Source organism: Dermacentor andersoni, chromosome 4 (assembly GCF_023375885.2).
Source record: "Dermacentor andersoni chromosome 4, qqDerAnde1_hic_scaffold, whole genome shotgun sequence".
Taxonomy (NCBI): Eukaryota; Metazoa; Arthropoda; class Arachnida; order Ixodida; family Ixodidae; genus Dermacentor; species Dermacentor andersoni.
In genome coordinates this window covers 12,032,233-12,045,375 of record NC_092817.1, presented here as the reverse complement: position 1 = coordinate 12,045,375, position 13,143 = coordinate 12,032,233, and the positions used below count along the sequence as shown (strand labels likewise).

The following is a 13,143-nucleotide window of genomic DNA, read 5'->3' as shown; positions in this document are numbered from 1 at the left end:
TTTAAACGTTTAAGTAACTATTTATTTCTCTTCATGATACTACACACATATTGGTACAGAAAAGAAACTATGAAAGTGATTCACTACAAGAGGATGTCCCTATTCTGTGCAAAAGCTGCTGTTAGCAGATTAACCGGTGCCGCAGCTTAACAGGTGCCATTGTTAAATGGGTATCATTTGGTTTGCATGATTTCACTTCAATAAATTCTTCCTATTTAATGACAGTTAAGTGGCTACTTTTGTCTCGTGCACTAAATCATTGCATTCCTTTGAAAGTTCTGCTGTATAAGGAATATACACTGCGGTACAAATTATAGCAGAACTTTATGAATGAAAAAATTTTGTGATCCAGTTTTGATTGAATTTATTGGAAAGACATGCAGCAATTGGCCTGCTGTGAGCTACCATGATGGTGTAGTCATAACTGTGACCTTCGTAGATATTAGTTCACTTATGTGCTGACGAGTGCCGCATTCTCGGTAGTAAATAATGCCATGAAATCAACAAGAAGTTTATATTCAGACATTCCACAAGTTTCCCTAGCAACAACTCATTTCTTGCTTTTTGCTAATGTAATGCACTTGGAGTTTGAGTGCAGTCTTGAGTGGTTTCCCATGACATTTGTTGGTTGAAGAAAGCCTGGCTTGTCCTTAAACTAAGCACTTTGTACAATATTTTTGCTGCCTTAGTAATGGTGTGATTTTCTGACTGTGTTATATATTTCTGTAAACTTGAGCCAGTATATTCTTCTCACCTGATTTTATTTTATTATCCATTGCCTAAGAGCGGTAATTTCTTGTAATTATACAGATGGGGCACTGCTTAGGCCAGTGATAAAGCACAAGGAAGAATAGAATTCGAGCAGAAGCTTCACAATACTTTAAATATGAACAAAAGATACTTCGGCCATGGTTGGCATGTGAAATATTTCAGATTAGCACTAAGCAGTTATGAACATGTTTCGAAAGTGCATTCTTTCTTGATTTATCCTAAGCCAGTGATAAAGCACAAGGAAGAATAGAATTCGAGCAGAAGCTTCACAATATTTTAAATATGAACAAAAGATACTTCGGCCATGGTTGGCATGTGAAATATTTCAGATTAGCACTAAGCAGTTATGAACATGTTTCGAAAGTGCATTCTTTCTTGATTTATATGTGGATTCCCTCAATCCTAATGGGGAAAGTATGCCTAATTTCTCGGGTAATTGAAATTAAACCAACATCAAAGCCTTTTAACACTTTTCAACATTAGACATTATAGGTTACTTAAATCCTAGTTTATGCATAAAGTAGCCACCATCAAATCGTATTGCGTATTCTTTGTAGAGCGCAGCATCATTTCCTCAGGAAACATACTAGCCAAGTTGCTTAAGCGGCACAAAACAAATACTTGCCTAATATTCTGCAAGGTGTTGTCATTATAGAAAAGTAGACACATGAGGTCAGGGCCTACAGGCAACAGGTTTTGCAATTTTTTTCACTTAGCACATTTTGATGAAGGGCTGTCTCTAAGCTAAGAAAAGTGTAATGTTTGAACATGAATAATGCTCACACGGAAAGCTGTGCAGTAACATCATTTGTACATTGCTCGTGCTCATTCTCGTTGATCTTCATTCTGCGTTTATGTGCAAAGGGAGAGGAATTTGTCGACGTCTTTGCAGACCTTATCCCTTGATAGGGATCTAGTCAACAGTCATGTCAAACAACAAAAGATCAGAATTGCTAGCTCACTGCTTTTCACACTGAATGAAACTACAGTGAGTAATCCTTGCTGAAGCTACCTGAAACTTTTATCACGACTGCTTTTTTTCTTGCAAGAAGTGAGCAGCTATGTTCAAAAGCAGTAACGTGGAAATTGCACACCAGTTACATAGGGAGTGAAACTTTCCCACATGCCAGCAATGTTTTCAGGAGCTGCTTGTGCAGGACACAGTATGTCTTGTGCTTGTGGCAGCATTTTTTTTTACCTCACTGTAAGTACTTGACCTTCATGCACATGAAAGTGTATTGCTTCTGGTTTAGACTTTTGTCTGAAATGTTTTGGAACCATTATGATTTCATTCAAGGCAGCGGTTATTATGACATCATACAAATGTTTACCCATAAGCAAAAGTATATGAACCATAGGCTTAAATCAAGAATTGGACGGAAACCCGTCTGGTCGGGAATATACATGACAACAATTTTAAAAAATCCAGACCACTGAGTACACAATCGCAATAATGAAAACTTTCCCCACATGTACGCACGTTGCCTATGTCACATATTAAAAGCCTACATAACAGGACCATTTCCACCTTCAACTTCATCGTGAACAAGGCTTCTGTGCGGAAGCCAAAACATCATTCTTTTTATGAACATTTGTGGTCGGCGTCCACTTTTAACTGTTTTCACGGAATCATAGGCTTGATGAAAAAACAGAATTTAATTGGTGATTTTAAAGTGCAAACTGAAATTGGCGAGTGCACCGTAAAGTTTGCAATGCCAGGTTTGAACTGCAGTCCTCAACTTCAAGTTATGTTCATAGGCGGAGAAGAAAATTGGCTTTATTGTAGAATCACTGGTCTGTATACTTTTGCTCAGGGGTGTACATGTCTCTTATCTGTTCCAATAGCTGCACTCTGAAAATTCGTGCAGTGTGAAACAGATGCAATTCAACAGCAAATCTTGCTCTCCATGATTGCCTTTGTAGAGTTGTAGTCAAACATTTCCGCTCTGTAATGTGGCCAGTCGTGATGCAACTAAATGGTACTGGAATGGCCTATAAGCTTCCTAGGACAATATGAATCATGGTTTAAGAAATAATGGAGAATGTTATGCAATAAGAGCTACCAATGCTACCAGGTAAATTTGTATCTTAGTTATCAGTAAACTTTTCATCACATCTTTTTCATTCCACTTAACTTTAATTCACTACCTCAGCGTAGCTGTCTAACTTAAAAGTTGCAAAGAACATTGAGGAAACCCTGCACTGGTTCCAACAAGCTAACTTTTACTTGGGCACACGCAGGAACCTTATTCGCAGGATAAATTCTAATCATAAATTTGGGCAAGTACAACAGTATTAAGTTCATTTGTGCTGCCATACAATGTTGTTGCATATTATAAATAAGTACCATGTATGCATGCAGCATTTTGGTGCGAGTGAGGACCAGCATCTGCCTGCATTCCTCCTGTTTTATTATCTGTACTTGTTGTTGGTAAACATATGCCCCGCACATTCATAAAAGGGAAATTAACATTTCGAAATTTTAATTTATTCTTAAGCTGCTCTTCAGTAATAGAATGTTACTGTCTGGCTTAAAGCGTAGAGACCCCTGGTTATCCTACACTTCACAGCTCTATGAATGCCTACAGAACAAAACTCAAAAGATGAATGGCTGTTGATGTACTAGCATGAATGGCTTGGAATTCAAACTTGCACATGCATGCATTCACAAACATACAAGAGTGGAACAATGGCAATAAGCAACAAAAAAAAGGGGGGGGGGAGGGGAGGCAGGTGTATTGCCTGAAAATTATTGGGGCTCCGCTATGCTCATTTTTAAGAAGAGTTGCTTTTGAGGTTCAATTAAGTACAAGTGCACTTTTCCGATGGAGGCCTGTAACATGTACACGAGTTGTTGGTAACATGGAAAGCTGTCACTGCAGGTTACTGCAAAAATATGAACATGTGACTTGCTTAATACTATATGGATAGGCATTTTTTAATGGCACCAATAAAAGGCATACACTCCAAAAAATTAATAAGCTTTCTTGTCAATGTAATAACCTCTAAAGAACTAACTAAAGGAAGAAACTTTCATGTGCATACCTGTTTTCAGTTTTTTATGGCTTGTCTATGATTGTGATAATGCCAATAACTTTGCATCTTTTGGTTTGCATCGTACTTGAGCCAAGATTGATTTAAAATGAATACAAATGGAAGGAAGCCTTTTGTGCTATGTTTACATTCCTTTTTTGACAAATGTCTTCATTTCTGCTGTGTGGTTCTTGCCAAGTGCGCCTCGTAAGTTGTCGCAATGACATTAAGTAACTAGTTTCAAGTGTGTATTCCCATTTACTCAATGCATGTTGATGTATCCCCTGTGCGGCATAGTATCTCAATTTCTTTGAAAACAAAGAAACACTGGAACGATAAAATGATGGAAATGTTTTTAACAGCAACAGAAAGCTTCCGAAGAATTTCTCTTAATGAAAAGAACCAGCTGCCAGTTTGTGGTGTTTCTGAATGAACATATTACTGGTATACGTAATAAAGAAGGCAACACCTGTAATAACCAGGCAGATTTCGATATTGCGAAATTTTAGTATTGCCTGGCTTGCATGATAGCATTCTTAATTCAACATTGTCTAATATGAATACGAATAATGTTACTTCAAATGCACGCCGAAAATACTATAAGAAATGAGCAATTAGAAAAGCACGACATCTTGCACAACAATTGGATACTTTGTATCCTTGCTCTGCTGAAAATGATGTCAGTCTGACAGAGACAGTGCATGGTTCCAAATTGTACAGTTTCTGGTTCCTTTAATTGGGAAGAGCTGCACTAAACCTATGTGCAATCACGATGACTTGCTTTTATTTATGCCTTCGTATGGGAGTGTCAGAATGGAAAGAAGTATGTGTGAAGTGTGGGATGCCAGTCACGTGGTGTGTGTATAAATATATACATACATACATACATACATACATACATACATACATACATACATACAGGGTGTCCCACATAACTTGTGCCAAAATTATATGTGAGTGCCACCTAACTGGACAGAGCCAAGGTAATGTTAAAAAGGCTTGGAAAAAATTGTGTAGCACATAGTGAGCAACAGAAAAGAATCGGGAATTTTTCATGATGGCCTACAATTTTTTATTAAAGGCTTTGCTCTGAATGCAATATTTGAAAAGTTAATTCATAACTAATGTGATTAGGCAAAATGCAAGAAACAGTCTGATTTGTTCCAAGCGATGGCGTACAACATTACCTTGGTTTTGTCCAGCTACGTGGCACTCGCATATTCTTAAATTTTGGCACAAGTTACGTCGGACACCCTGTATATATATATATATATATATATATATATAAACACGTACAAAGTATGTTGTGCAACTGGCAGTGGTCCGCTCCAGACCATGGTTGGTTGCACTTCGCTCCTTCAAGAGGCAGGACGCATGTCGAATGAACTCCTGAACAACACTTTGCGATGTGGCGAACACGGTTTAAATCATGGATCTGGAACCTCAAAGAAGTGTGATTTAATGATAATGCATTTATCTCATTTAACACTAAATCGCCACTGACTCATTTTCTTTTTTTTAAACTTTGATGTTCAGCGCTCATAGCACAGTGATGCCTTTGGGAGGTGTGACAGGAAGTCAAGGCAATTAAAATATTTATTTTGGGACTGTATAAATGTCGAGCCCTCAGGTTCCAGTCCCAAGCTGCGCGCAGCAACGCCTGAAACATGACAGCCATTGCGGTGTGCGGTGAAGTGGTACTACAGAACTAGGCCGAACGTGGTGCAGGCACAAAATCAAATGTTCATACCTTCCTTAAAACAAAACCAAAATGACATAATGAGAAAAATAGACAAACAGGCCTGTCTAATGGACTGTGTGTAATATTTTCACGTGGACCACCTCGGTGCGAAAATCAGAGATGAAAGTGAACCAAAGCTGTCATTTTGCAATTTGTATGTTTGTCTTATTTTTTCAAAACATCCATACAATGTATTGGCAAAAAATAATTTCACTGCAGCTTGGACAGTCAAACAAAATAATTACAATTAACAAATTAGTACTTGTTCTGCCAGTAAAAGAATTGTCAATTTAGCAGATTTTAGTCTATATTTGGGGCTTCAAAAATTTTTTTCCCTCCCGAAGTTGAAAATAAATGCCACTGTATGCTGAAAATGAGCCTATGTAGGTTCAGCAGGCAAGGTTGTGCAACGTTCACACAAAGATATAGTTTATAATAATTTTCTTGCAGAGTCATGCTTCACATACTTGAATTGTGCAACGTTACACACAAAGATATAGTTTATAATACTTTTCTCCCGGAATCATGTTTTACATACTTGAGCAAAATTTAAAGCACATCACATGACAAGAATATATCTTTCTTTCAGTAGAAATATGCTGGGAAATGACTGTGCTAGTAAGTAGCCATGGTTTTTACCTGAAAACCTGAGATGGTCGGGCAATACATCTGAGGATCCTAATTGGTGTGAAATAGTAATAGTAATAGTGGGCGTGGCTTATAAGCTGGGCACATCCTGGAAAAAAGAAAAAGCCATAGCCGAATTCGGGAAAGGGGTGAACATGAAGTTTATAAATCGTCAACAACGCAGCTCTGCATACAGTATTTTTATGACTGAACCGGCGCAACAATCCCATTTAATTTCTCCTCTTTAAGAGTTTTGATCTACGGTAGCTGTATAGAATACTGGCATAAAATATGCTAAAATACTTCAGTGATGTAATTGAGGAATCAACTCCTGCTGATAGATGAATATAAGAACTGAACTGACTAACATCAGGAGCAAAAAACCCGTAATGCTATCACTCAAGCTCAGACGTATTATTGTTAACATCACAAGGTCCTGCTTTGAGGAGAGAAAGTCGGTGTCATCAACATGGAGATACAGTTGAACACCTTGACTAGCCCTGACTGAGCAGGGGCAGAAAAAATCTTGAACAAGAGCAGAGAAAGAACTAATCCGTGTGACATACCAGCCTGTAATCTGTTCATATGTGTTCAAGGGGTAACCCGATGCTGGAAACAAAAGAATTCTCTTCAGGAACAGAATGCGTGAAGCCAGCATACAATATAGGCTGTAGTCCGGAAGAGCACAGCTTGCTAATCTGGAAATCTATATTTGACCCTGTTATAAGCTTTCCCCTGTGAAAGTCCTGCTAGTTAATTGAGAATTTCCTAATGAACATGCATTGGCCGCATTGAATATTCAAAGTGCAACCCTATCTGTTGATGGAAGAGGACTGAGGTGAACGTCAATCACTCTGCGAAACATTAACAGGTTAGATGTAAGCGAAGTTGGACTAATTTTATCAGGGACATAGCAGAGCCTGATCTTTAAGTGTAAGTGCAATTCTTCAAGTTTCCAAGAGGTTAAAGTGCAGGTAGTATATATATATTATAGGGAGCGGTTAGTAACAATGTTCAAAACTTATGGAAGCCATCAAACAAGAGTTTAATCCAGATATGAAACATGCACCCTGCAGAAGGTGTGAAAACCGTTCTAAAGGTGCTTTCGTCTTCCTTATTGCCGTTTAAAATTCCCACCATCCTGTGCCTTGGGTGTTAATGTAAAAGGAATGGGCAATACTACCAAGATTTCTTAAAATGTAACAAGTGGCAGAGCATGCAGCAAATGAATAAAGGCGGAGAAATCGAACTGATAGAGAGTGCAGCTGAGTTACTCACTCTGTGTATGCACAAGGTGTGAAAAGGAGCGAAAGTGGGATATGATGACTTCCCATTGGGCAGGATGCCATCCTTGCCGTTGGAGAACCACAACTCAACTGAGAACTCTGAGCCACTTGGCAAATTAGCAGTGAAGCCTATCAGCTCACTGTTTTCTCCTATGTGTGCTTTGCACGTTTTCAGTGTAAACGTAAACCTTCTACATGATGTCAAGCCTTCGAGCTTATGGGACTTTTGATATTCCAGAGGCATTGTAGTGCTGTCACTAGAGTGCTAGGAATGACTAAAGGCTTGGATAAGGCGAGGGGGTGACATTCGGTTACTTTTCTCAAACAACACACTAAAATAAGATGAGGCTGTCTCCTCTTGATTATGGTCATAATTTTTTCAAATTTTGTCAGAAAGTGTCGTATCTTTATACAGCGTTTGCCCGTAAAGTAATGAGACTGCCTGCCGCGCGGCACTGCAGTCGCCAGTAGCGCCCCCCGCCCCCCCTGAGGTGGGATTTGTGGTGGGGGTTCTAAGCTAAGTAATGCACCGGGTGGCAGTCACGTCCAAACTCTTATGCAGTCAGGATCTGAAGTCGCTCAAAAGCTGTTTCAAGTTTTTTTCACAGCAGAAAACGTCAAAAATGAATCGGTTGCTGGAGCAGGGGTGCGCAATTAAATTTGCTGTCACCTGGGCAAAACCACTTCCAAGATGCTTGCCTTGGTTAAGGAGGTTAAGGACGTCCTGTCAAGGACCCAGGTTTTCTGGTGGTTCAGCGAGTTCAAGAACGGACTGGAGACCATGGAAGACAAGAGTGGTTTGGACGAAAAAGTGGCCAAAGTAAAAAATCTGGACTCCGACTATTGTTTGAGTATCAGATTAATCGCCAAAGACCTCAACATGTGCAAAACAACGGTTCGCAACATTATTTCTGAAAATTTGAACATGCGGAAGGTTTGTTCGAAATTGGTGCGAAAAGCGTTGAGTGATGTACAAGAACGACGAGTTGAAATTTCCCATGAGTTGTTGGTGCAGTTAGAAAGTGAATGGGGCTTTCCATACGGCATAATAACAGGTGACAAATCATGGGTGCTCTAGTACGACCCCGATACCAAGCGCCAAAGTTCAGAGTGGCACACCGCGAACTCCCTGCGCCCCAAGAAAGCAAGAATGTCGATATCCAAAATAAAGACAATGTTCATGGTCTTTTTTTGACGACGTGGGGTGGTCAACAAAGAATTTGTACCTCTGGGATAAAGCATCAATGCAGTGTTCTACAAAGAAGTCCTTGAGCGCCTTCACAGAGCTGTCAAACAGAAACGACTGCAGATTACCGATTGCTGGAAGCTCCACCACGACAACACTCCAGCTCACACCACCTTCGTTTTGACTGCCTACCTGGCCCAGATAGGGGTTGCAACCTTGCTGCAGCCATCGTACAGCCTCGATGTGAGCCTCGATGTGAGCGTGGCAGACTTTCCTGTTCCGAAAGCTCAAGAGAAGCCAGAAAGGTCACCATTTCGACGATGTTCCCGCCATTGAACGGCTGTCACAGTCTCTGAAAGAGATTATGGCAGCTGACTTCCAGGGAGCCTTTCCAGTCTGGAAATTGTGTTTGCAGCGGTGTATCTATGCCCAAGGAGACTATTTTGAAGAATTTTAATAATATGTATCGATTGGATTAATAAATTCTTTTTACCAGACCCGGTTTCATTACTTTACGGACAAACCCTGTAGAGTGATAATTACTTGCACATCTTTGGAGGGAGTATTATAATTGCCAGCATGGTAGAAAACAGAATAAACAAGCTAAAATGAGTACGAGTATTCAACACCGGGATAATGGTTACTTCAGCGTGTCCTCATCCTCGCGTGGGTCGTCTGGATGGGCATGACTCTCACTCAGGCACATTCATGCACACATACATGCAAAATGATGCTCACTTCGTTGTGAAATTTCGTATCGAGGTGAATATTTGTGAGGAAACCTAACACACGTTAAGGAGGAACTCGTTTCATAAATAACTCTGACATAGAGGTGCGAGTGATTGATTGGGATCACGATATCAATACAGCTGATATGACTAATTCTTGTTGAAGTGTGTGAGAAAAGTTCCCTAACATTGCTCTGATGTACCGTGGCTGTCTCTCATCCCTCTGCAGGTGCACATTACAATGGCCTTAAGACACCTACCATATTGTTACACTGTGCTGTATGCCGTACATATTGGCGCAAGTCTTGATTTTATTCCCTCTCCTTTTCTTTTTTGGTGATGCGTTTTAATTGCAGTGTACAAAGCAGTCTATTGGTTAGAAAAAGAAAGTAACACGTTACTTTACACACATCAAGCGAACTGTTCACTACTCCAACAGACAAACGCATGAAAAAGTCTTGCACTGGCTGCCATCCCAAAAGGCTCACTCTGCCACCATGTGCTGTGCAAGGGGACAAGCCCCTCCGCAGATAGCAAAGTCAGTTTCCTCATCATTGAGAATGGGAGCTAATGGACAATTTGCGTCTCAATTTTGAATGTATGTCAGTGCAAAACAGAAAAAGTCGAAACCCGTGCTATTCTTCCAGCTGATTTTAATGCACGTGTGCGGGCAATTTGTAAAAAAATTAGCTAAAATGAAATAAACCAGAAAAAGTTCTGACACTTATACTGGTGTCGTATGCACACTTCTGTTCATGATTGGGGCTGACCCGGATCGAGCTTGATCCAGATCAGGTGTTGCAACACGTTCATTTGTGATTGCGATCCTGCAAGATCAGGATGCGGGCGATCGCGATCGGGCACCTTGATCGCGATCGCAGGCTGACGTCTGCACCCTCCAGCGCAGTATTCTGAAAATGCTAAAAACAAGAAGTGAAAATGAATAAAAGATCTTTTACCAGCAACAATAAGCTGTAAAACTGAAATACTGTCCAAACTTAATCATATTTTGCAAATCTGAATTTTTAGCTAACTGGTTATGCAGCTCCGAGAGCTGCTGACGATCAGCAGACGATAACTTGATCCGGATCATTAGACCATGTAGCAGCGACCATTGTTGATTGCAATAAAGAAATCCAATCCGGATTGGCCCTGATCGCGACCAGAAGTGTACGTGTGACACCGGTATTAGATTTTGCTTGGAATCAAGACCAACACCTAAGAACAGAGAAATCAAGAGGCTAGCACGAGATTGCCAGGTCCCATGCACACAAATGAACAAATCAACCAAACTACTAGTACAGTGTGAAAAACCAAAAGAAACAGACAACACAATGTTGCACAGTTGCAATCTTTTGGTTTGTTATATCAACTAGTAGTTTCATTGATTTGTTCGTTTGTGCAAATGGAATCCGGCAATCTTGTTATTTCTCTGTTTTTTTGTTTTTGCCTTTGATGCCAAGTGAAATCAAAGCGCCACTTCATTTTTTCTTGTTTAAAGCTTTTCATGCATATCTGTATAAATTGTGCTCACAAGTTCTTTAAAGATCAGTTGGAAGAGCAGCATGTGTGTCTTGTCGCTTTCTTTTTCGCACTGACGTACATTCGAAATGCTGTACCAACACACCCAAATTACTGGGAGCATATACAGTAACTCTACAAACTACCACCTTGTTGCGCCGCAAGTGAGATTTGTCGAGTGCCAGTAACCTAGAAGAGAGGAGGTTGCCTTCCATACTTCGGTCTGAATGACTGTCACAGCAGATGCTCGGCACGCAACCCAATGTGACCACTTTTGCGACTTCCCTTTTGGTACCCCATACGGCACACAAACACAACGGCCCCTGCCCAGATGGGCTGAGAAATGAAATGACATTCTGTGAAGAACATTGTGTGGCACTCTACGAGTGGCTCCCTGTCACACCCTCATGTACACACGACGATGGTGCACCTGGGCACATACAGTGCTGCGGCTCTGAGTGGCACTGGCAGCGTTGCAGTTGTGCTCCTGGACCGGCCGTGTACCGCAGGCATCTGTGGCATTGCGCGTTGAGCCGTGGTGCTGATATTGAGGCTCTGGCTTTTGCCTACATACGCGCTCATGTTTGTACACTTTCAGTCAAAGAGCATCGCGCGAGAATTTTCTGTTGTCTCGGTGAACAACACATCTTTTAGCTACACTTAATGTATCCCATCTGTCAGACGTCCACCGACTCGGCCTCTTCCAGGCGCTTGAGGAAGAGCTCGCGCTGAGTCTGGAAGCTGTCCTCATCAGCCAATGGTGCCGGTTTGCGAGTCACGGGTGTCGTCGACGCCGACGACTCAGCGACACCTTCGTCGTTGTTGGCTTCCTCCAGTACGGCAAGTTCGAGTGGGGGGACTACGTGCCTGTACTGAGATGGCGAAGTTTGGCAGGACGATACACCCTGGTTGAGTATCGCGATGAATGCGGGACTGCGACAGCTGGCGTACGTCGTGTCGTCGTCGGACGACAAAGTCCGGTACTCGTCGGACGACAACGTTCGGTACTCGTCTGTGGTCGTCGTGTTTGCAGTTGTCGTCATGCTGCCACCACTGCATGGCGCCAGTTCAACTGACTGGTAGATAGACTCTTCTCTGCTACCTCCGCATTCTCCATGGCTGGAGCTCGCCTGTGAACGTGACCGGTGCGGCAATGTGGGAAAAGAGCCGGCGTGAGGAACGGTGGGTGTCTGCAGGTCGCTGCTGCCCTGGCCGTTGATTGTCTCGTCGTTGGATGCGACTGCGATGATCGGCAGGCTGCCTCTGGACTGCTGGAGGCCATCATTGGACCTGTGTTGCAGTATGCATATGCTCCGTGAATTCCCCCAGTGGCAAAGCATTCCGATCGACTCTCCTTACAGGAAAACTGCTTATACGGTAAAATGCACCCACAGTACGATGGACGGGCCTTCAAAACATCAATCATGGTTATTGACGTGAACGGACAAAAACACCTCGGCGCTATGATGGAGTATGGTGGGCATCGTTCGGGCATGGCACGGTGTCACAGCTGTGAGAACAACGAGAAGAACTGCGAGGGCAAAGCATTGTGCAGAACTTGATTGCCGATAACTATTTTATATAAAGTACATTAAACATATTTTTGTTGGAAAACATATATCAATAGGAGATGCTCTAACACCACACGCTCCACACCTTTCATAAAATGGGCTGTAGGTCTTCTTTAAGTGTTAACTAATGCAGGATGTTATGTACCATGCAATTTATAAAAACATGACGACCACATTGTGTATCTTATCTATGCAGTCACTTCACACACAATAACCTTGAGGCTGCATGAAATAGCGCGCCAGATGGCAGGACACACTCGGAAGTTCCAGCGGTCAGTTGGTACAAATTCAACCATGAATGAATGCGAAAGCATTGTGGCCACTGTGTGATGCCCATGCCTTTTCAGTCGGCTTAATTTAACTTCGCCTTAATTAACACCGAGGGTCGTGGATTTGACTCCCACCAAAGGTCGAGGGTTCGACTCCCACCAAAGATAGTGGGTTCGAGTGCCGTAAAGAACTCAATCTTAAACCTACTTAATTAACTTCGTCTTAATTCACTCCACCTTAATTGATGTCATCAACTGCCTTGATTGGTTCACTTGGACCATTTGGACTTCTTGGACTATAGTTGGTGACAACGCCGAATTTTCCGCCTAATTAGCCATACATTAACTGCTTTCGAATTAAAACATGCAGTATTGCAGGAAATGCATCACACGCGATCAAAGTCGCAAGG

The 13,143-nt window shown here is 41.7% G+C and overlaps 1 protein-coding gene across 1 annotated transcript in view; it reads right to left on the bottom strand.

Annotated features, from left to right (window-relative positions):
- GABA-B-R3 (gamma-aminobutyric acid type B receptor subunit 3) overlaps positions 1–13,143 on the bottom strand; it is a 394,949-nt gene continuing 381,806 nt past the window's right edge. The window contains exon 19 of the mRNA XM_050182939.3: positions 1–12,183. Coding sequence (XP_050038896.3) covers positions 11,571–12,183 — 613 coding nt within the window. The 3' untranslated portion in view covers positions 1–11,570. The remainder of the gene's footprint in view (positions 12,184–13,143) is intronic.